The following is a 24,832-nucleotide window of genomic DNA, read 5'->3' on the forward strand; positions in this document are numbered from 1 at the left end:
TAAATATAAAATCGTAGGAGTCGGTAAAAGAGTGATACGACTTATTCGAAATAATAAATATAAAATAGGTTCCAAAAACTTATTTAAAATATCGAATAAGAAATAGGTCAGAAGTTGTTTAAAATAACAAATACTTAAATAACTTTCTAATTTCTCCTTTATTTAAAATATATATTTTAAATAAATTTATTTGAAATACGACCGACTCCTGAACATATGTAATAAAAATAAAAATTTTATATTATTTTAAATAAAAATTTATTATGTATTATATTTTATAACGTTATATTACATAACAAAATATATTACATATGCATATACAAAAGCTATGATTAAATTAACATATAAAATTATTAATAATAAAGAAATCATGACTGTACAGTACAATAACACAGGCCCACAAAAAAAAGTACCCTATGCTGGGGTGGAGACCCAGCTATTTTTATGTATTTTGCGTCGCTGAATACGAATATGACATCAAAATAGAATCATCCAGGGCAAATTTTCAATCTAGAGCGAAAAAATGACCCATTTTTCCCATTTTTGACCCATTTTTTCGCTCTATACATTAAAAATTTGCTCTGGATGATCCTATTTTGATGTCAAATTCGTATTCAGCGACTCAAAATACATAAGAATAGCTGGATCTCTACCCCAGCACAGGGTACTTTTTTGTGGGCCTGTGTAATTGTTTAAATCAATAACACATTAAATATCTCAATAAAACTGAAATACATAACATAAATAAACACTTGAAGAGTATTATGTTTTGTAACTATAATATATTATATATTATCTCTGTTTATACTTAATAATTAAATAATGCAATATAATTCAAGTTTCGTTTTTTATCATTTAAAGGGAACAATGATTTATAGCTTAGAAATAAATGTTTTCAATAATAAAAATTACTTAATTATTAATTTAATTTAATATTAACTTCGCTAATAAAAAATAAATATAATAATTTCTTCATCTATCATATCTATGTTCGTATTACTTTATAGTACGAATATAGATATAAAAGCTATGATAGAATAAAAAGATTGAGTCTGCGCACATTAGATAAAATTATATAAATTCAAAGCTTGTTTTTCTGAAAAAGACAAAAATATTCCAAACATATAATTCTATTTATATAATTATATATTATTATATATCTACATTTATTACTTATTTATATTGTTTATATTGCATAAGTTATTTATCCTTCTTGTTATTAAATATAAAATTATTAAGAATAAATAAATTATGTGTATAAACGATAGGAAATGACGAGTATAAAGATTTGTAATTTTATATATTAAAATTTCAGCAATCGTAAAGAGATTTGTAAGAAGAAATAAACGTTAATTTTATTTGTTAATAATGGTGTTTGATATCTCTCCGCTTTTTATAATTACATTCCGCTTTATAAATGCTTGGAAACAAGTGCAAAAATATGAATAATTTTACATTCAATAGAAAAATTTAATATAATACTCGAGATTTTGAAGTACTAAATGAAAAGTACATAAGACTGATTTAAATATAATCTTAGATACAAAATGTATCTGTGAAATAGGTATAAATCATGAGCAAATTTCATTTTTTATTAAATTCTTCAATTATTGTAATTGAAAGCTATCAGAAAGTTTTTGCAGTTCCAATTTCACTGCCATGACAGCTAGAAACTTTTGATTTTCTATCTGGATCCATCGCGATCGAAATAAATTCCTCGGAAATTCTCTTGTCTAATCCCGTGTAAGTCTGAGCTAGATCGACTTGATCTTCGCTGGTCATCTTTGGAGATTCATTTTTAACTTCAGTATGCCTTTTTGTTTCTTCCTGATCTACGAACGGCTGACGTTTGTGTTTTGATCGGAACTAAAAACAAATATATGTCGATTATAAATAAGTAATTACTTAAGAGATAATTAAAGGTTCATTTTCCGCTTACAATGCTTATAAGCATCACTCGTTCTTATATGTATAATATTTGGTAGACTATAAGAATGAACTGATACTTATGGGTGAAAACAAACCCTAAGTAAATTAATAAACGATCTAACTTGCAAGCGAAGTAAAATACAAATCTAAAAGTTTATAATGTCTTTTATTAAACTGCATTACTTTAGTTATCTTTTTATTTAAATATTTTTGTTATTTATCAAAATATAAGGCAAAATATATACATATACATAATTTAAAAACCACCAAATTTTATTTTTGTATTAAACCGTATTTAGTTATAAGATTATTTTTTATATTCTTTATTGAACTATTAATAATTTTAGTTATTAATTTATAAACAATTAGTTTAAATATATACGCATGTTCGAAAGCTCACCATCTGAGATTGCGGCCGTCCAGGGTATGGAGGCATATGGGATAACATAGGCATAGCACCATATGGCATCGGTGGAAGAGATCTAGCAGATACAAATCCTCCGGGTGTCGATGGCATACCGTATGGTGGCTACAATGAAAACAAATTATTTTTTATATTTAAATATAATCTAAATTTTTTCACAGATTCTCTTGTTTTGATCAATGTATTTAAATATATCTAATTGTAAGCAATATATTACATTTCTATTTTTTGAAGGATTTGCAGAAAGATATGTATTTACGTCTTTTAAAAGTTATCTACATTCTTTTTTAAACCGCGATGAAGAATTGTGTGCAGAATCAAGAAAAGAAGAAACGTAAAGAAGAGAAAATAGAAGACAAAAGATATAAAAGACACAGGAATGTGTTGAAATACAATAAATGTCACAAAATAAAAGGGAAGAGGTGCTCGAGAGAAGAATATCTTATGAAAGAATAGAAGGAAAAATTTAAAAGAGAGCAACAAGAATAAGAAAAGAGAACAGAAGGAGATAGAGAATAGAATGTAGAAATAGGGAAAGAAGGAAAAAAAACAGATAAATAAGCGCAAGCAGAATTCGTGCTCTTATAGAGTTGCCCCACCTTAACAAAACATTGTTACAGCTATTGAAGTCGTGGGAAAAGTGGTCGAAAGCGCTTACCTGAATCATTGGATGTATTGGCACTGGCATCGGGTGCACTAAGTAGACAGGTGGTTGTTGACTCTTAGCCGGCATATGATTTTGCGTGACAACCCACTGGTGAACCATATTACTCGTCTTCAGATGACCGTCGGTCACCATCTCGTCGGTAGTATTCGCTCGCAGGCAGCCACATAACTTCGGTGTCAAGGTCAGACAGCTATAACCGGATACTAATAGCTCTGCCACGCTAGCCACCAATAGGCCAATGCTCGCTAACAAACCGGCCAAGCCGTTATCTACTTCCATCACATTGCTATCATCACTCTGAAATATACGTAGACATTTTTAATTCACAATAATATTTATGATTATCTATAATAACAGTTTAATTTAATAATAACCATTAAATATAAAGGTATGTTTAAAAAAAAACCGAAATAACTTTTAAACTATCCATTTTTTAAATACTATATCTTAATATATCTTTAATTACTTTAATATGTAAAATAATGAGAATTGACTTATTATAAAAAATTAATTAAGAGTTGTGTTTTTTTCAAAATGTCATATTTAAATAAAGAAATTAATCGAGAAATAATTATAAAAAATGTACCGAAAGGCTAAGAAATGACACGTCCGGTGCCCTCTGTGAATCCCTGACGACTGCTGTTAATGCTGTTATAGTGGCCATGTTCGAAAGAGCAAGTGCGATCAAACTGGACGCAAGATGAGCGGACGAAAAGGCAGAATTTGTTTTAGTGGACGAGGTCGCTAATGTTGCAACCACTCCTAGTGCACCAGCAACTAGAGCGGCTGCACCTGCCCAGAGTCCTGCACCAGATCCGCCTAAAGAAGCACCGTGGACGAGCACCAGGATACCAAAGACGACTAAGACAATACCTAAATGCAAACATGAATCAATTATCATCTTCGTCACTCTTGGGAAAGTAGTTAATGAAATATGATATATAATATATAATATAGGATAATAATATCATTATGATAAAATTTGTTAAAAAAAAAACTTTGTTATACATCCCGTAAAAAATCAATATTAATAATGTTTACGTAATAATCAATGGAATTATCTCAGGAAATTCTTTTGCAGCGACTTACCAAGCAACAATTGTCCACAAGATGTGAACATGAGCAGATTTGAGTCATCTTTGGCTTCGGAAGCCGCCCGCAGATCCTGCTGATTCTCCGAATGCCTTGATAACTGATGTTGTTGCTGTAGCTGTTGCTTTTCCGGAATAAGGACATCTTTTGAGTGTTTTGATTCCAGGTAACTCTCTGGCTTTAATTCCGAATTCACAGAATCCTTCGATTCCTTCGAATGACTCGAATTTTGACTTCTCACCGTGGAATCAAGCACGATCGTCGCTGTATCTTCCATGATTTTTCACCAAGCAAATTAATCGTACATCACTAATTTTTATAATAATGTCATGTCCTTCTGAATTATTATTCTTAGTCAGAATAATTTTTATCTGTAATCACTGAATGATATATATATATATATATGTATATGTATATATATATATATGCTATCTGCTCACAATATTATTTAAAGCTCAAAATGAAGACCCAAAACATAGTAATGTCTAAATTGCGTAACAATCGTTTTTCTGGTTGATTTACAAAATTTTCATATGTTATTTCGAGCACAGCCTTTCGTTAATCTATTTTTATATATGAGTTATTTTTATATGGAATGCTGATTTAATTCGATTTAATTCAATTTAATTCAATTAAGAATTATTATCATAGAAACTTTATACTCACATTTTGTTCATATATTCTCTTAAATTTATTCAACTTTATGTATTTTAGCATGTATGATGGTATATTTATTTTACAGATTAAAGTAAAGAGAAAATTCAATTATTGTAGACGTAGATTATCATTGATAAATCTGTCTCCTATCTTAATATTTTTAAAAATCATGTAAAATTAGTAGTAAAATATTTTGTATTATTTGGATTGCATTATTACTCATTTGTATGCATTATACAAATTAAAACGAATATCAAAAAGTACAGGATTCTTAATTCTTCAAACGACAATACAAATTATACAAATTGTTAGATTAATATTACAGCTACATCGAACTCGAAGTAAATTGAATGTTGTAATCGCTGATAAGACTGGCAACGTACTCAGGATCGGAATTATCTGGAAATAAAACAAAAATTCTATAACATTTAATGAAACAAACAATAAAACAAATATATAATATCACAAAGAAATGTCATATTGTTTTATGACATATAGGGTGTTTGATAAGTAACGATAAATCTCTTGCATAGGGATAGAGCGGATTAAGCTGAGTCGAAAAGTTCTCTACTATCTTGCAATTTTCATAATAATGAAAGATACCAATTACTAAAAATCATCAAATATTGGTTTTCAATAATTTTTTACTCAAGTACTATCAATTAACAGAAAAACAACAAGAGATAAAAATTATTTATTTTTTTCTCATAGAGCTCAAAGAATTTTTTCATAATTTTTTATGAACTTTTTAGTACCGCATTTTCTTATATTGGCAACTATTTTTACCAAAATAAGAAAATGCGGTACTAAAAAATTCTACAAAAATTCTCAGAGCTTTATGAAAAGAAAATAAATAATTTTTGTCACTTGCTTTTTTCTGTAAAGTTTTTTGATAGAACTTGAGTAAAAAATTATTGAAAACCAATATTCGGCGATTTTTAGTAATTAATATCTTGTTAACTATTGTAAAAATTCTCTAAAATGGTAAAGGACTTTTCGACAGTTTAGTCCGTTCTAGCCCTATGCAAGAGATTTATCGTTACTTATCAAACACCCTGTATATTTTATATATAGCATATATGTATATATATATATAACATAACTTGCTTTACTTAATTTGACCACTTGAAATTTCTTATTATCATTTCTAAAACTGTGAAACTTTTGCTGAAGTTTTCTCATAAAGCTCATTTTTTAAAAATTATTTTAGTGTGGTTTTTAAAATGTAACAATCTATATACACGCACGCATATGATGTTTATGCGTATGTGATAAAAAACAAATGAAAGGGAAGAAATGCAATAAATAACATGAGAATATATCTAATAATCCTTCAAAATATACATAACGAATTGAAATTTTAAAAAATGATACGCATAATAATGAGAGTAATCGGTTTTATATTAAATTGTATATATGAGCATTATCTCTCTCAATTTCAATTTTAATTATCTCAGTTTTAATCGTATACAAATTTAATTAATTTATACTGAATAAAGTCTAGGTCAATACGGATCTACAAGCGCGGATGACCGATAAACGGGTCAGTTATTATTAATGTTACTTATTTAAATTAATTTATTCCGTTTTAGTTTATTTTAATTTATTTTTTGAAAGAAAAGATGTATGGAATCATCATTGTTGATAAAAATCAGGTTGTCTTTAATTTCAAGTGATTAATAAGTTAAATCAAACTACTTTAGTATATATCATCATATATATACATCTATATAATAAATTACATGTATTTTTAAATATTGAAATAATTTTGTTGTAAATTTTATTTATTATTTTTATATATGTGTATATATTTATTAAAAAACGTTATGATATTTATTTATGATGATTCAACTATCTTGAACATCTTTCTATTTGGCGAGATAATAAGTGACATGTGACAGATCATTATTTGAAATTTATGAGATTCGCTCATACATATGGAGAAAGACATCGATCGGTATATGAATAGATTAATTTGCAATCTCACAAAAATTATTATAATCGTACAAAAATTGTTGCGTTAAATTAGGATTTACAAATCGTTGCGTTCAATTAGGATTTCCAAATCGTTGCGTTAAATTAGGATTTCTAATTTTATGAAGCCACGATTAGATCCATTTGTGAAATATTATAACATTCAGACCTTTTAATTCAAAAAATCCGATAAATAGGAACTTTAAATTTAAAATTAGAGAAACAGAACGATCCTCGCTTATTACACATTACGTATTTTGCTAATTGATGGAATCATTAAATTTAGATAGTAAAATATATGAGTATATTATATCCACAGTATATACACATAATTTTTTCAAAATCCATTTATTGTACAAATAAAGTATATAAAAAATATTTAAAAAATTTAAACTGTGTACTATACACGTATATTCTCTCTCTAATTACGAGTTTTAATATATATTTATCTTCATAAACTGAAAGCATCGATACATGGTAAATTAAGAAATTATATATATAATCGCAAACGTTGATTATACCTAAAATATATAGTGATCGTTCTAGCCTCGAGTCTTCCACTTCTGGTACTCGTGAATAAACATACGTAACGGACTGTTCTTAAGGCTGCAAGGCATTTCTCGAAGCGTGTGTGTATGTGTGTGTGTGGTGTGTGTGTGGTGTGTGTGTTTCGAGGGCTTGACGGAGATCATTATTACATTCACCGGAGCGCTCTGGCCAGCGCTCCGCGGAATCTTTACACTTCGCAATGCTTTTCAGTTCTGTTTTCCGCTTTCTATAAGACCAGAAAGAGCGTTTACTTCTTTTTGCAATTCAAACAGAGATTTATAGCAATATCTTGCCAAGAGTTCCATTTACTATGTGCAGTGTCCCATTTAAAATTACACCTAAACAATTGGAAAATAGTAGATCTCTTGAAAAAATTGTTTTATCAAATGAAAGTTGCTTGGTTTCGAAAAGAATCTTGATGAACAGTATATTTTGTTCTAGATAGAATCACGTCTGAGATTTAGAGGTTATTTTCATTTTTTTAGAATAAAAATATATACGTTGTTTTTAATTTACAAGTGAATGAATATAAAAAATAAGATCATTAAAAAGTGAATATTTTGCTAAAATATTCTGTGTACATTTGTTTTGATTTAAATATACAGAATGTTTTTGAAATAGCGCCCACTAATCATACAATGCTATTTCTAATAAAAAGCTGAGAAAAATCCTCTACCATTTTGCAATTTTCGCAATGGTTAACGAGATATTAATTTTTAAACATTGCCGAATAAACAAATAAAATCGATGTATAAGACAATTTTAAGATACCTTTCTATTCTTTGTGAAATATTTTGAAGATGTTTCTTAAAGAACTCTTAAAGATACTTTAAAGTTGTCTTACACGTCGATTTTATACATTTTGCTCTCATTGGGTAACTAAAAAAAATATTGCTAATATAGATATATATATATATATTCATATAATCTGGCTTAGTATATTATTATATTTTAAATTTAAAACATGATGTATGATGTACGATATAAAATAATATCTTGTAAATTATACGCTTTTCGACGTTTCATAATATCACATTTTTATATGCAAAGTAATAAAAAAAACTTTGGTTTAATGGCTTTAATTTCCTTTTTTCATTATAAGTAATAAGCTAATATAAATTCGATTTAGTTATTATTATAAATATACCGTTGAACGTATCTTAACAACAATTATTAACATATAATAAAAAAATATAAGGTTCTAATTAATAAATAAACAATAATGTATGATGCCTATAAGGTTCTAATTAATAAAATAATCTAAAATAAAGAAAATTGATTAATGGTTAAACTGTTTCCTTAAATGTATTTATGGGTTTTTTTACATCAATGTATAGTACAAAATGTACAGTACAGATGTGAACAAATTCTTGCAATTGTCAAATCAATTATTGCACGTTTAATTTTTTATTGATAAATAAATGTAAAAAAAAATTAGAAAGTATAAAAGAAAATAAAATGCAAACTGTAATATAAAGACGAAACTCACCGATCCCAATTCTCGCTCACATTCATCGTAAATCACAAATTGTAATTTGAACAATTATGCAATTATCTTTTACAACTATATGATTATAATATAAAAAAAAAACACATAAATACAGTTGAGCGCACGTGCACAAGATTTTCGTTATACATTCGTATTTTCTCGGTTAAAGGTCCACGATTCACGGGAACGGCCGCGAATTAACATATCAGTGCGTTAACAGTGACGAATTTTTGACTCACATGATTTACGCGCATCACACTCATCGAAAATGTGAAATATCTCCTAAATATTCTTACGAGCAATCACTTTTTTCACAATTTTCGCGCGTTTAACAGCGATTGCAAGTCGCGAATCCCAGTGTGATCTGACGAGCGTTCGATCAGCAACTGGAGTCATGCGTCGAAAAGTATACAGGTAGATTGCAGGTATGCTGCTCCTATCTGCTCGCCTCTACGTCTTTCCATTTCTTTCTCTTTCTCCCCTCTATTTCTTTGGTTCTCAGCTTCCTTCTCTCGCTCTTACTTGTCTGCTTTTCTTATCTTCGCCCCTTCCTTTCCGCACCGCGGTGCGCTGGAATTTGCGAAATTGATCGCGAGAGATCGAACGCATATCTTTGTCAGTGAAAAATGTATTAATATATGTCCGTATGCAAGTTACGCGATTGTAACGTATTCAGGTTTAGAACAGAAATTAATGGCATTCTTGCTCAATATTTTTTAAAAGAATTAAAATTTTTCAGCAACCAGTTTTTTTTTATTATGCAAAACATTCGGTCACTGCTATTGATAGTATAACTGGAATTCTTTTGGTGATATGTAGAGAAATAAATTAAAGACACAGAATAAAACTTTAATTTTAGTTTTGGGTCCAATGACTTAAAAAAATGGAAAGATTTATATCTTTGTACATTTCTTAAGTCTGAACAAATTCGAAATATAAATTATATTGAAATATTCGATTTTTTAATTTTAAAATTTACTTTTCTTTTTTTATTTTCCTAAATAAACATAACATCTCCTAAATAAACATAACATCTAAATAAAAATAAACATAACATTTGCTTTAATTGCTTTAACTTCCTTTTCCTTTTTCATTATAAATAATGAGCTGAATATGAACTTGATGTAGTTATTATCATAAATATACCGTAGAACTTATCTTAACAGCGATTATTGACATATAATTAAAAAATATAAGGTTCTAATTAATAAAATAATTTAAAATAATTTAAGTTGATAAAAAAATTATGCACTGAGAGAAAAAAATGATTTTAATTACCATAATTTAACTACAATTTATAGCCACTTTTTTTGGAACAACTATAAATATTTATAGTTATTTTAACCATATAGTAAGTATAATCAATCGTGCTATAATAATAATTGCACAAACTGCTGGAAAATTTTTAGTTATATTTTACATTTTCAATTTGCTTCTTTCCCGCATGGTTTCATTCCGTGGAATACCCTGTATTTTTAGAGAAGCAATTTATATAGTGCACTTGATTCGTTTTTATAAGTTAATATTAGTTTCTGAATTATTAAGATTTTAAAATTATAAAGATTTATAAATGTTTTGATTAAAAGTTATAATCTTTTAAAAAGAAAAGCTAAAGAAGATCAGAAAGATCAAAAGCATTCACTGAAATCAATTTTTCTCTTCTTTCCGTCAGTCTTCTTTTATTTATTTTAACACCACATGCATAGACTGAAAATGTGCACACACACGAGATAACATTTTCATTCTACTGCGTGATCGTATGGCAAATGTAAAATAATGGGGAAACAGTACAAGAGGAGACGTTAAGTATATAGTATTAATATAATTAAGAGCGCTAAGAATAAAGAAATGCTGAGAACGGAGGTGATAAAAAATAGGAAAGGTTGACTGCACTCATTAACCAAGTGTCTAAGTATAGTCTTTCAACCCGGAAACGCACATTAAAGCGCAATTACTCCTGTCTTTATATGTATATACGTTGTAATTTACTAGATATAGCGAGATTAGTTAAAATCTTTTTTTCCATCAAATTTAAGTTAATGCAAGAAAGCATCCCAGTATATTTCATGTAGCAATAAATATAAAAAAAATAATAAATCATATGATTGAAAATAAAGCAAGCGCTTTAAAATGCGATAGAAATCAAAACTTTAATAAAACGTAAATGTGAAGCAAAAACATCTCGCATGATAATAATTTCTGTTTTGAACAAATGTTGAATAATTTCTGAAGCTCATTCCATGTAGTTTAATTTTTATCTCGGTTCAACTAATTTTTCATCTTTTTCTAAATATTAAAAAAAAATGAAGAGTAAGTTGAATCGAGATTAAAGTTAAATCTATTTGGTAGAAACGGGCATGAGTATATAAAATATTACTAATATTATTTAACCAAATATAACATTATATTTAATTTCTAATTTTTATCTTTCACATCTTTTTCTTCAGCTCATGTTCTCTATGACTCTAACTTCTAACTTTTCCATTATCAAATTCTCTTTTTGTTTCTTTTTGTATTTCTTAGAAGACAGGTATTGAAAGAATTAAATATTTTAGCTTAAAAAATAAAAAAACACTTCAATATATATCTTAAATGTAGCTCTTAATAATTATTAGGTGAAGATGAATGAATACCTTAATCAAAGTAATTTCCTCCATTTTCTAATTTATTACTAATTAATAATACTTTATTAATAATACATTGATTAAGGTATTTCTCTTTGAAACAAATCAATTTTGGAGACGAAAAACGGCAGGAATTAAGTTCAACACCTAATATATAATTTCCAATATAATTCATCATAAAGATCAAAATTAGAAAAGAAATCGAAAAAGAATTTGAAGATAAATGTTGTGGGAAAATCTGTGTTTTTTTTTGCACATTGATTATACAAGAAATAGTAAGCATCTGTTTTCTTTCTTTTTAGTTTTTTTCTAATACCTAATAGCTAATTAGTTTTCTTTATGCGCTAAGCACATAGCAAAGTTTTTTGCAGCCTTCTAGAGCATATCTTTTCGCCTCGAGGCATTTAGTGATCATACTTTCGTGTATTGCTACGAAATGTTTCTGCACGCAACGACAACAGAACTAAAAGTAAATGAATGCCGCGTTCCAAAAACACAGCGTTTAAAACTTTCTTGAAATTCTCCTGTTTTCATAATAAATCACGAAAGTTTTTCGATAAAAGTGATTTTAATGTCTTGAAGAAATTAGGCAACAGGCGGATATTGTTTTCACTATAATACAGCGTTTCTTACAACATGAAACTTTCTTCCTAATTATTTCTACTAACCACTACTTCCTAGTCGGAATAAATATTATAATATTGCAATAAATATTTTCGGATCTTTAGGTAAAGTATATAACATAACTGCTGGAAAGCTAAATGCCAGAGTATCAGATAATACAAGTGTGCAAGTAATCCACAATGCATGGCGAATACAAGCAAAGCTGTGCAACGCCACGTAGTTGGATGCGGTTCGGCACACTGAAAAGTTAATCGTGCGCGCCTCTTTACGGTATTCTCCTTTACTGGTATACGTCGTTGAAATGTCTGCTCCTGTCTACGTGCAGCACGCATTGCACATCATGCCCGGCCATTACCTCTATACAAGTATGTACTACATACAGCAAAAGCTTGCTGTATACAGTGCCGTACGAAACCGTTAACGTAAGATTTACGATAACGTGCATGGAATCTCTCACTTTTCACTATTCTTCTTGCAAAAAAAAAAGAAAAGGAAGAGAAAAATACGAAAAATGAATTTTGATATTATAAATATATCAATCTCAAAATCAGAAATTTAAAAAAAAGGATTTAATATATTTGCTTCATTCTTTAAATGAATTTAAAAAATTTTGTTCTTTTAAATAGTTATACATAAACATCTTTTAAAATATAAGTTGTATTTTATTAATTAGTGAGATTTTATTAATTTTTGAGATGGGTTCTTTTTCTTTAGAAAATAGATTTATCTAATAAATCTATTTTCTAAAGAAAAAGAACCCATCTCAAAAATTACAAGCAACATTTTTTCGTATATTGCACACTGAAAAAAAATATAGTCAATTTTAATAAATATTTAGTTGAATACTGCCAACTAAATATTTATTGAATATAAAGATATATTTATTTGATACAAGAAATATTAATTTGATTTAACAATCTTTTTTTTAACCGAACAAATATTTATTTACGGTAAGTAAATATTTAGTTGGCAGTATTGAACTAAATATTTATTAAAATTGACTATATTTTTTTCTCAGTGCATGAATTCTATTTCAATTGTGTTATTTCAATCCCCATAGTCGCAGAAAATTAAAACGCCCTGGAAAACAAATCTCCAAAGAAATTATATTATATTAGAGTAAAAAGAATTTTTTAATCTTTCGGATTCATATAGATTAACAAGTAATCGCATTGTCTAAATGTTAAATTAAAAATTATGAATTATTTTATAAAATATATTGATTAACAGATTTTCTCTTCGCACTGTAATTGCTGCTACGTAATTATTCTTCTTACAACAGTATAGAAATACACTTATGTAAGTGTAAAATGGAACTCGAATTATATGAGCTCAGAATTTCAATGATGGCATTTGCGCCACTTCTAATGAAATCGCTATCCGTGTCGATGCCTTCTGATTTTCTAATTACAGTTTATCGATGTAACGATGTAATTTGCGTAATCACCGATGCTATTAATTTGTATATTTTTATATTATAAAAATGAACGTAATATCACAACCTTTGCTTTCACGTCTGGTTTTTCGTTGAAGCTAATTGTTAACAATTGCTTTCTCAGAAAAAGTTTCGCATCAGCAAGAGTAGCAAACAGAAACGTCACTAAAACCGAATGCATTACATATATATAAATAATTAATGATTTTACATGATTAAAGTAGACCGAGGCGAATTGGATCACAGTTCGAACCGAATCAGTATAAATTTTGAGATAGTTAGTCGATATTTATTACTAATTTTATTATTCTTTTGTTTAAAAAACAGCTTGCTTGAAACAAAAAAAATTATAAAATTAATGACAAATATCGACTAACTGTCTCAAAATTAACATTGATCCAATTCGTCCTGTAATCCGATTCGCCTCCATTTAGCTTATATTTATTTTATCCAAAATAAAGTTTTAAAAAATTATAATGTTTCTACTTTATATAATTTTGATATATATATTTTAAACAGATTTATCTATTTTGACTCTATTCAAGATATGTAATTTTTGAAATGAATTAAATAAGAAGTAAACGATATACTGACGTTAAAAATACATTTCATCTGTAATATTATAAAATGAGATTTAGGTAAAAAAAGAATTAAATATTTTTCCAAAAAAATAAAAAATAAAAACTGTATAATTTTAGAAAAATTAAAAATATCAAATTTTTCAAAAGTTGAAATATTTTTTTTCATTTAATTTAGTTAACGTGCCACTAGACAGCACAATATATTCAAAAAAGATGTATGATATTCAAACATGTTCAAAATACAAAGATTTGCGGCAATGAATATTTTTATACAGAAGATATAACGAAATTGAAAATATTTCTTTAACTCAGATATAAAATTAGAAACATATATAAATACATTTTTAAATATTCAAAATAACCCCTTCATTTAAATTATTTTTTCATAATCAAAATAATTAAGCCTTTTAATTTATTGTCTTTTCTTAATTTTTTCTTAATAAAATGCTATATTCTACAAAACATTTGATTTCAATTAAAATATTAAATATAATATTAAAATATTAAATAAAATATAGAATATTAAAATATGAAAACGCTAGAAACAATAATAATCAAAATAATTCAAATCTAAATACTATTCATAAAAGACAAAATTGACTTTCTATTGACTCTGTTCAATCTTCTCGCTGGCATTCGATATGTGTTAAAATAAGCGTGTAAAACTCGATAAAACGGTACGCCACTGAGATGAATTCTCGGTACGCGCTTCTAGAGGTTTCTCCGCCGCCTTTCTAAAACGGCATCCATCGGAGAAACGCGAAAGAAAAGAAGCCGAGCCCTGGAATTGCCGTTGCCGCTGTCTGGGTCTCTCTCTCCACAAATTGTCTTCGGAACGATCCATTTGTCCGAGAAGGCTCTTCTAGACGCATACGTAAAATTGCAATTGCAATCAATGTAGCGAAAGTTTCGCGCCACCATCGTCATTTCTTTTAGGACTAATCACACGAATAGCGTATTAACATAGTTTATAGAAAAAAATTCCTTTTTTAATTAAAAAAAAGAGTAATAATTCTTTAGTCAAATTCAAAATTTTCAAAATTAAAGCGTAAAAATATTGCAGCTTTTATAAAATCAAATCTGTATCGAGCATTATAAAAACTGCAAGAAATAATTATTCTTTTCTTCAGATACTGTTTTACTGTAAACAATCAATTATTATTTTTTTTATATTAAACATTTCATAACTTTTTTATCATATATGTGGTTCATGCATCATTTTATGCGCAAAAAGTATTCACGCAGATAATTTGAAACATCGATAATTGAATTATAAATTTATTATCTAATATTGAATTACAAAAGAGAATAATCTGATCAAAATAAAAAAAAAATATTTAAAAATTAAAAAGTTCCGATAATATTTAAAAATTACTTAATTGTGAACAAAAATTGAACAAAATTAGGGTCAAAATCATTTGGATCAAATTATCTGTCTGTCGGATTACCGTGACTCATTTCAGTAATATTGATACGTAAATTATGCTTGCTTTTACTATCAACTCAACAAGCGTCATTTTCACGGTAGTCATATATTACAGAAAGTAACAGTGAATATAAAATGCTTAAGACTTAATCATCTTCTTTCTCAAACAACAATCCCCTCAGTATAATGGCGTACGTAATTACATGGGAATTAGGAAAGAGAGAGATTACTATATTGATCAAAAGAATTTTTCTCACAGTTGTCAAAACAGATTACTAGCAATTGTCAATTATCCGACCAATAATACCCCTAGTAAGAAATTTCTTTCTCACCCTTGAACGATTTATCTTAATTAGATAGAAACGCGGTTATAACGCAACAATGCAAAAATCCGATAAACGCCGCTTAGATAATTTTTATTCTAGTGTATTTAATAAGGAACACTCTGTATAGTCTTATAGAAAGTACGACAAATACTATAAAATCAATTTCTCATGCGCACCTTGCCTACTTGCACATTTTACATAGTACAATATGCGCATATGGTACATGCCATGGGAGAAAGTTTTCGACATTCAACTTACACTGATCGACAATTCAATTTTGTCACGACGAGCTGCGGTCGTATATTACAAAGTCATCCAGTACCTATTCTAGAAGCCCACTTGCTCTACACGTAAGATTGTTGTATCAGCGTGATCACCATCCTTTCTAAAATAGGCTCCGCTTTTCTCAATTTTCCAAATGCAAAATTGTTCGTAGCCACTTGTAAAATTATCAGCTAATCTTTAGATAAATGAAAGCTAATCTACGTATGTTACTTTTCTTCTATGATTTTTAGTTCTTTCTCTGCTATTTTATATGGCTATATCTAATTTAATACACTTTAAGTATAATTATTAATATTATAATAGTATTTATTATATAACTATTTAAATTATTTCATTATATGTATATTTGTATTTTTCTAAAATGTTTAAATCATTTTTCTTGTATTTTTTAAATAAATATATGCATTAACATACATTTAAGGTATATATAAGATATAAAGTAGACACAAGACACGATAAAATTTTCTCCGCCTCCGGGATAATAACAAAATAAGCGCAAAAAATTGTAATAGTGCCTATCAGAAACAAATGTTGCCGCATATAATTTTCTCGATAATATGCGAAAGCCAGTATAATTTTGTCCATCCTTCGGTTTCTTTTTTGTAAATTGATTTCATGGTTTACAGTAAAAAAAATCTAAAAAAAATTCAAGCAAAAAAAGATCTAAAAAGCAATAGAAGTCATTAGATATATGTATAATAAAGGATTGTTTGCAACCAAGCATTCCTAAAGAATGAAATAATCTGACCTTTTTCTCTATACAGCCATTTGAGAAAACCGCGATTTTATCTATGTTAACGGATCGGTAAGTTTTAACAATAATATCAAATATAGATTATAAAAGATAAAAAAAGAATACTTTTTTTCTCGAACAAATTTGTCTGTGTAATTGAATAATAACTTAAAAAACTTGAATTAATTTTCTTTACGTAATAATTTGCTAAATTACCTGAAGCGTTTAAAAATGCATCATTAAGCGGACCCCCAGGAAAAGAAGTATTAGCGCCGGTACCGATAGAAATAATGCGCTTGCAACGCAATATACCATGAATAATACTTTTTTGTAGAACTGCGGTCGATACACACCGAATAATCAGTGGAAACGTTACGGTCACTTCACCTCTAGTAAATAATTCATTTATAAATTATTGATCCAGGAAGAAACTCTCGGTTTGCAGAAATAGATCTAACCGGAAGAAAATAACGTTGCTTCATACGAATCTCTCTTCCTACTTCCTTTAGCAAATCATTAAAAGGGTAATGCTATTAATATTGATCTTCAATTATTTGTTAAAAAATATTTTTTACTAATTTTATTTTCTAAATTTTTCATTAATCGTTGAATCATTCGTACGGCGTGACATAATTTTTCTTTATATTATTAATAAAAAAATTAACACAAATATAAATTAAATTCTTAAGACAGAATCAGATTACGCATTGAAGATTGAGATTGAAGATTGAAATTTGATCAATGAAGAGAAAGAAATTTTAACTCCTTTTGCTTTGATTGATCACAAATTTCAATCTTTCATCCTTCAATTTCAATCTTCAATGCGTAGTCTGATTCCGGCCTAAGAATTTAATTTATATTTGTGTTATTTTTTTTTATTATATAAAAGAAAATTATGTCACGCTATACGAATGATTCAACGATTAATGAAAAGTTTAGAAAATAAAATTAGTAAAAAATATTAATAATACAGTAGTCTGCAATTCGCCTTATACAGCATAAATTGTTATAATTAGAGAAATTGCTGAATACTTAATGCACATAAAAAAATATAAGAGAAAAAATGTGTCAAGTACATACATACATTTCTCTTCTCAAGATCGCTTTCTGGTTATATTTTTTTGCCTAATCATATTTAATAAAAATAATAATGAAAAATATAATTTTAGAGCATGAAAAATAAATCAAATCATGAAAGAAACTAAGTAAATTAAACCTTTGTATTTCAGATAGACTCGATAGAGATGGCTCTTTTGCCTATAAATCGATTGCCTACACTGGCCTACAGTATCATGGCCTACAGTGTCAAAAATAAAAATTTCAGAAACGAAGTCACATTTGTGATTCTGTTTTCTACATGTGTTTTTCACGTGTACTATTGCCTACATGCATTGCCTACAAGTATTGCCTACAGCTCGATTGGTTCAACAACCAATATTGATTCAACAATATTGGACCAATATTGAGGAACCAATTTTTGCTCAATATTGGCTATATACGTTTTTTCAATATTCGGCCATAATAGATGATCGATCTGCAGGCAATAATGTACGTAGACAATAGTACCTACATGTAAGCAGATGCGACTTCGTTTCTGAAATTTTTATTTGTTTGCAAAAATGCATATAGACAATCGAGCATGCAGGCAATAATTTTTGTGCGCAAATAAATTGTCGGCAAAAGTGATATAGGCAAACGATACTATAGGCAATCGATTCATAGGCAAACGGGATCCCTTCAATGTAATATTTTGCGGCAGTCTTTTGCATAAGTAAACACTTTCCTCCCTTTCTATTGTATATATCAACGTGCATGCGTGCTTGAAGAAAAGCGAAAAATATTCAGTATACCAGAAACAATTAAAGTATAAACACATACATATTTTAAAATATAAAAGTGTATACTTTTTAAAAGCATGGCATACATTATGCCCAATTTCATCACTTTCAGATAAGTTGCGAATAACCTTATCCAGAAGATATCTTCATTGTACTATGGGAGATATCTTTTGGATGATGTTATCGAAAAGTGAAGAAATTAGACATTAGAAAAATAGAGAGAGAGAGAGAGAGAAAATAAATGTGTGTGTGTGTGTGTGCGCGCGCGCGTGCGCGTGTATAAAAGTACACTACTCATTAAAAAATGAAGAACACTTTCAAAATGCTCTAAGTTGCACAATTTTCAAATAATCGAAACTCGATGAAAATTTATTGTAGACAAAACAATAAAAAATTTATCAAGCTCCAAACTGTTGAATATATATACTTTTAAGGAACATGACATTGTAATCTTTGTTAAGATATGAAACTGTTTTTACTGAGTTTCGATGATTTGAAAATTGTGTAATTTTGAGCAAAAGGTTCCCCAGTTTTTGTTGAGCATCAGTGTATATTAATTAATGTATTTAAAAAATATGAATATAATATACATGTTATGCATGTAAAAATATTTAATTCGGAGAGAACGAACATGTACGAAAATAGTAAATCGCGTGATAGAAAATTCTTTATTAACGCAAATTAAAAACGTATACATCATTTTGCGATAGATTTAAAAAATTAAGTAAGAACATTGTGCGCATGCACGTTGATTGAGCAAAGCTAGAAAGCGTCGGTGACTTAATGGCACAACAGCGAGGAGTTTCAATGCAATTAATGTATGTACGTCTCATCTTCTCGGCAATAGGTGGCATATTGATTACAATACGTATATTAGAGTGTGAATAATAAATACGCGTGGTTGCATGTCCACCTTTGGGCACAAATACCTTTCATTTTAACGTGTGAGCGTGCAAACGATTTGTAATATCCGGTGTAATAAATCGGTCGCGTCTTTAAATTGCTGTAACGGAATTTGCATCCGCCGTGCCACTACGGAATGCACTTTGCTATCAAAGAATGCAGATATCCTTGTAATAGAAGTCTCATTGGGATACGTATATGATCTGTCAAAGACGTTGAAGGTGTCTTCGTTATTGAAATACCGATAAATGCTAATCGAGCTTGCTAAGCGAGTAATTTTGTTTTTTTTCTTAATGACATTGTAGGGATCTTTTCGTCGCAATATAACTTCGCACCTGATCCCTCGATGGAATGTAGAATGGTTGGGCGTCTATAAAATCGAACGATTGGTCTATCGTGGAACAGTTTGTACGCGCCTTTCACCCAAGCAGCTTTTAATCAAGAGAAACGAGAAGAAGAAGGAGCAGGAGGAAGGGCGTATGAGGTGTAATCGCTAGGAGCGGTTGTTCTACGCGCAATCAAGGACTGTGTGATATGCTTTTATCATGACGTAATCAGTTTGTAATGCGCAACTGTCTACCTCTTACACAGAATCTTAATGTAACCGTAAAGTCGGTCACAAAACTTTCGTACTTACCAAAATGACGATTCCTTTGTTCCAAAACGATTTCGCCTATGTAACAATCGTATTCTGTTAGGAAGGATACACCAATCTCATGCACAGTCCTTAAGTTCGTTAGATAGATGCTATAAAAAGAACAATTAATTGTAAAACCAGCAATTATCGTCAAAGCTAATTCATGATCTGTGATTCGTAGCTTACCATTTTCTCCATTTGGCGTTCATTCTGATCGAATCATAAGGCAGAATCGATTTTAAATTACCGTTATTACCCAGGATTAAAATAGGATTTTTGTTAGACTCGTTCCATGAAGTAATAATTTCGGGTTCTGTATAAATTACGGTCGCCTGGATGTCTTGCTTCAAATCGATGTGAACTAGGAATAATCTATAACAATATATATAATGTTATTTATTGATAATTATTGACGATATTGGCGATTATTATGTTTTAACACTAACAACATATTTTTTTACACACACAAATTATTATTCTTCAATAAATATATTCTCACCTGTGATACAATCTATGATCTCTAGTAATCAGCTTTAAGCATCCACCACCATTGTAGGAGAATTGATCGCAAAACTCAAAAGTATTGATATCGACGGCGGATAATTTATCTTCAAACTTGACTGAATTACCACAAACTCGTATAATGTTCTTTCTATTTTCGTAGATACGTTCTATTCGGTTTTCTTTCTTCTCACAAGTTTCGTTGCTTTCATTACTTTCATCTTCAACATCTCCAGTAAGGATTCGTTGTGTCGATAGCGTAAATTGCAAATGTGGCACAGGAATTGCCAATTGTAGTTGCTGCATACGTAAATTGTAAAATGTTTTTTTCTCGGGCGTGTTTTCGCCGTTTATCGTGTACGGTTCAAAATGTTCCTAAACAATCGCGTATGCAGATATAAATTAGTTTTAAATACCATAAACATTTTAATAAAAATGTTTAACACTTTTAATTAATTAAACAAAAAATCTTATTTATTATTCAAATTTACCTCGCCATTATAATAATAGCAGATACCAGCACCTCGACAGAAGGAAGTTTTAAATGTGTCGTTCTCAAAAATAGGTACGTGCACATATAAATAAGGGAATAACTGAGCCCAGAATAAATCTTCTAGAATTAGAAAAGTACTTGGACCAAAGTACTCGTGTGTCCATCCAGGAGCGAATATAGCAACTGAAAGCCCTTTTTTTCGTATTAAATTTAATGCCTTTAAAAATAAAAATATATATATTTTCTTATTATCCGAGTATTTATTTACCGCAAAAGATATTACAAAGTAATGGTAGATTTGTAATATGTAATAAAAATAGATCTATTTACATATGCTGAATTAAAGCCACCTCCGCCTGGACATCCTCTTCCCCAAACATCTAATCCAACATAAATATCCTTAATATCGCGACCTAATTCCTTTGCAAGTAAACAACTGTTGCTCAATCGCGATTCTGTCCAAGTATAATTTAAGAATATACCATCGCAGTGCAGGAAAAATTCTCTAAAACAGAAATAATAATTATTAAATCATATCGATAATAATTATTAAATCGTATCGAACTAAAATATTGATTTAAAGAATATTACTTGTTATTATCATTGAGTTCATTTTGCCAATTTAATTCACCCTTATTGGTCACACTATCATACCAGATAATTTCCGAATCTTCAATCTCATTGTGAATAGTTTCTGTTAGGTATTTAATGAAATAAATTAGATTATTAATATCTTCTTGCTTAATCTTATTTTCAATATTCAAAAGCCAGCCTTCAAATTGATAATTTTTTGCAATCATTACTAGAGCGTTTGCAAATTTTCTTGCATCTTCTTCCGACGCAAGAATTGTATCCCAGGTATCATTATTTCCTTCCGTGATCACAGTACCCAAAACTTTTACACCGTGGTGATGAGCCGCAGTGATCCATCCATAAGGTGGGATAGTTACAAAATGGTGACTAAAATACACAAACGTATCGACAATACTCCAGTGGTAAAATACATAAGAATCATAAGAGGTGGAACCTTGTAGGAATCTATAAATATAAAACAAACACAGATATGATTATAATTCACGTATGCATTTACTTAAATTGAGATATTTTGTAAAATTACCTGTCTTCGAGATAACCACCTTTCATATCGTGACAGACTAACGTTCTGGGTTGTTCAGCTCTATCCACTCTTTCCAGCGGAACTTTTTGTGCAACAATATCTGAACCTCGGTATACATAATCCACTGATTCTGTGATATATACCAATGGTAGTTCTATTAATCTACTGTCCAGAGTGTCATATAATTCTGCCAATGTATTAAAAGGCAGTAATTCTCTTGCTTCATCGTTGCTTGCCATCTCAGTGGTTTCTGATACGCTGTGTTGCATTTCATGGTTACATTTCAGTTTCCTGATAATAAACTGTAACATATAATGATTCTTCCTGTTGTGTAGCTATCACCGGAAAGTACATATGGTATGATATTCTATTTTAGAAAAAATAGTTCATGGTTTTAATAGCATCACTACTGTGTGGTGAAATCACAGTGCCAATTATCTAATCAGTCGATACCATTATCTGCTAACAGTTATCATGTAAGATGAATGACAGCCAAGAAATCTGTGATAGCGTAAGCAAAATGTTATAGTTACTAATAATTAATTATCAGAAAATTTAAGCAAAATATTGCAGCGGGGGGGGATTGTCATTAACTTTACTAATTATCATTAATATTAAATACTGCAATATTTTGCTCAGCATTTTCATGTCTTGCAAAAAACTGTCACTTCATAATTATTTAAATTAAATATATCATTATACAAAATAGTAAATTTTTTTCGATCATTTGTTCGATCAATAACAAATTTAGTCAACCCGCTCATATTTTGTAAACAGATCCTATTATATTTCTACTGATATTCTATTATAGTTCTTCTAAAAAAATTGTATAGACATTTTGCATTAACTTCAATTAACTTCAATTCTGTCTGATAGATTCGATTGTAATGTTTTTTTATTACTTAATTTATTATTTAATTATTATTAGGTATTTAGAATATATCTGAGAAATTAAACAAAAGTAATAATTAGAAAGAATTAAGGGCTGACGAGAATCTAGCACGGTTTTCATTATGCAATTTACATTAATAAATAAAGTTGATTTTCATACATAAAATTAGACTTTTTTAACCTTTGTTAATTTTGAGTCATCTTCAGCAAGTCAACAAACATTAAAAAATATATAATCTCATGCTTTTGATGCACAGCATACGATGCGCGATTAATTTTAAATTTTAAAAATATAAAACAATTTAGAAAAAACATAAAACGTACAGGCAATAGGAGTCAACGCTGGTTATCAATTAGCCCAATTCTTCTTAATACTAAAAATATAAACCTTGACTTTGAACGTTTCCACTTACGGTTCAAGTCTTCATCAGCAATCTTTCCCCTTAGCGCAACGGTTGGAGTATTGCATAATAAAATAATATCTCCAACGTTTTTTCTCTCAAAATTGAACCGTTAACTGTTGTGATGTAAGTCACATACTCACAAAGTTAGAAAACTGAGTGGCAATGAGAACTCAAGCTAAAATTATATAAATGATTAAATTATTGTATGTATAATTTGAAAATTAATAATCATCTTACCTCACACAGTCGACGCTTCTACACTGAACAATGAATCTCTTTTATGCAACATTTTGTAACTCGTTAATATGTTAAAAGTTATCGTCAAATTTTAAAATAATAACTGCGAGAACAATATGTGTCTTGACATTTCGACAGTCGGTTAAATAATGGTTGCCAAACAAGTAACATAGCGGTCAATTTGAAGATAAACGAACTAAAGATAAACAAAAAAAAGACGATTTATAACACATAGCTTCATCATTCAATAATCGATAAGATTTTATATATAAATTTTCGGATTAAAGTGTATTTTATTTTAAATTATGGAAAGAAAATAAATCTTAATATCTGTCATTGTTTTATTTGAATTTTGTTACATATTAAAATCTATATGTTAAATATATTTATAACGTATTATCAATACGACCTGTTATATATAATATGTGTTATTATGCACGCATCATGATATAAAATGCAAAAATATATAAGAGCGCGTAAGACAATAAAAACATGGTGAATCAATAAAAAAATTTGCTCCAGTAACGATAAAAATTTAATTAATTAGTTTGAGTTGTTTTGTTATTCTATACTATTATGTGTAATAACACACCTTATATTTTTTTTCTTACATCACAGAATATATGTCAATCAATATGTTAAACCACAGATATAGAAAAGCTTGAGACTTGAATTGCTTGTATTTTATCCATATGGAATTCGTCCACTAGCGCCTCGATATGCACAAAACACGTGTCTGAACATTGAGTGTCTGTACATTGAACTACGTAGCCATATTCGAGTGAACTTAGTCGATATGTCAGCTAGCTATATAATAACAGTTAAAAAATATTTAATTTAATTTATTCAAAAACAACTCAAATATTTCTAATAACATTTAAAAATTTCTTTATATACAAAATATAATTAATTTTATAAAAAAATTTTATTTGATTATAATTTATATCGATTAATTACATAAAAATAATTAATTAATTAGAATATTTTATCATCTAG

The 24,832-nt window shown here is 28.7% G+C and overlaps 2 protein-coding genes across 5 annotated transcripts; both read right to left on the reverse strand.

The window, feature by feature from the left end:
• Positions 1 to 1,398: 1,398 nt before the first annotated feature.
• Positions 1,399 to 4,484, reverse strand: LOC108765704 (uncharacterized). Its single transcript, XM_018514549.1, has 5 exons — positions 4,110 to 4,484; positions 3,607 to 3,893; positions 3,012 to 3,317; positions 2,330 to 2,458; positions 1,399 to 1,866 (listed from the first exon to the last, which is right to left on the reverse strand). Exons 1-5 carry the CDS (start codon positions 4,387 to 4,389, stop codon positions 1,627 to 1,629), a joined length of 1,242 nt encoding a protein of 413 aa, XP_018370051.1. The 5' UTR covers positions 4,390 to 4,484; the 3' UTR covers positions 1,399 to 1,626.
• A 489-nt stretch (positions 4,485 to 4,973) lies between these two features.
• On the reverse strand, positions 4,974 to 24,536 carry ENGase (cytosolic endo-beta-N-acetylglucosaminidase). 4 transcript variants are annotated; one of them, XM_018514545.1, is made up of 9 exons: positions 22,305 to 22,742; positions 21,779 to 22,225; positions 21,518 to 21,692; positions 21,186 to 21,404; positions 20,693 to 21,069; positions 20,380 to 20,565; positions 20,194 to 20,303; positions 5,072 to 5,168; positions 4,974 to 5,014 (listed from the first exon to the last, which is right to left on the reverse strand). In XM_018514545.1, exons 1-8 carry the CDS (start codon positions 22,613 to 22,615, stop codon positions 5,095 to 5,097), a joined length of 1,899 nt encoding a protein of 632 aa, XP_018370047.1. In that variant the 5' UTR covers positions 22,616 to 22,742; the 3' UTR covers positions 4,974 to 5,014; positions 5,072 to 5,094. The 4 variants fall into 4 exon arrangements, with proteins under 4 accessions (XP_018370047.1, XP_018370049.1, XP_018370046.1 ...); XM_018514547.1 differs by lacking the exons at positions 4,974 to 5,014; positions 5,072 to 5,168 and adding an exon at positions 24,448 to 24,536 and having other exon boundaries at positions 20,111 to 20,303; positions 22,305 to 22,595; XM_018514544.1 differs by lacking the exons at positions 4,974 to 5,014; positions 5,072 to 5,168 and adding an exon at positions 24,448 to 24,536 and having other exon boundaries at positions 20,111 to 20,303; positions 22,305 to 22,671.
• Between the last annotated feature and the right edge of the window lie 296 nt (positions 24,537 to 24,832).

The sequence above is a fragment of the Trachymyrmex cornetzi genome, unplaced genomic scaffold (assembly GCF_001594075.2).
Source record: "Trachymyrmex cornetzi isolate Tcor2-1 unplaced genomic scaffold, Tcor1.1 scaffold509, whole genome shotgun sequence".
Lineage (NCBI taxonomy): Eukaryota > Metazoa > Arthropoda > Insecta > Hymenoptera > Formicidae > Trachymyrmex > Trachymyrmex cornetzi.

What these genes read in the sequence shown, in the direction of transcription:
- ENGase (XM_018514544.1), bottom strand. Translation starts at nt 22,615, where the DNA reads ATGTTACAGTTTATTATCAGGAAACTGAAATGTAACCATGAAATGCAA. An exon ending in GTGGCTTTAATTCAGCATAT is followed by an intron (nt 21,405 to 21,517) that starts GTAAATAGATCT and finishes TTATTTTTAAAG; the next exon opens with GCATTAAATTTAATACGAAA. An exon ending in GCTATTATTATAATGGCGAG is followed by an intron (nt 21,070 to 21,185) that starts GTAAATTTGAAT and finishes GCGATTGTTTAG; the next exon opens with GAACATTTTGAACCGTACAC.
- LOC108765704 (XM_018514549.1), bottom strand. Translation starts at nt 4,389, where the DNA reads ATGGAAGATACAGCGACGATCGTGCTTGATTCCACGGTGAGAAGTCAA. An exon ending in TTGTGGACAATTGTTGCTTG is followed by an intron (nt 3,894 to 4,109) that starts GTAAGTCGCTGC and finishes GTTTGCATTTAG; the next exon opens with GTATTGTCTTAGTCGTCTTT. An exon ending in CAATACATCCAATGATTCAG is followed by an intron (nt 2,459 to 3,011) that starts GTAAGCGCTTTC and finishes TTTTCATTGTAG; the next exon opens with CCACCATACGGTATGCCATC.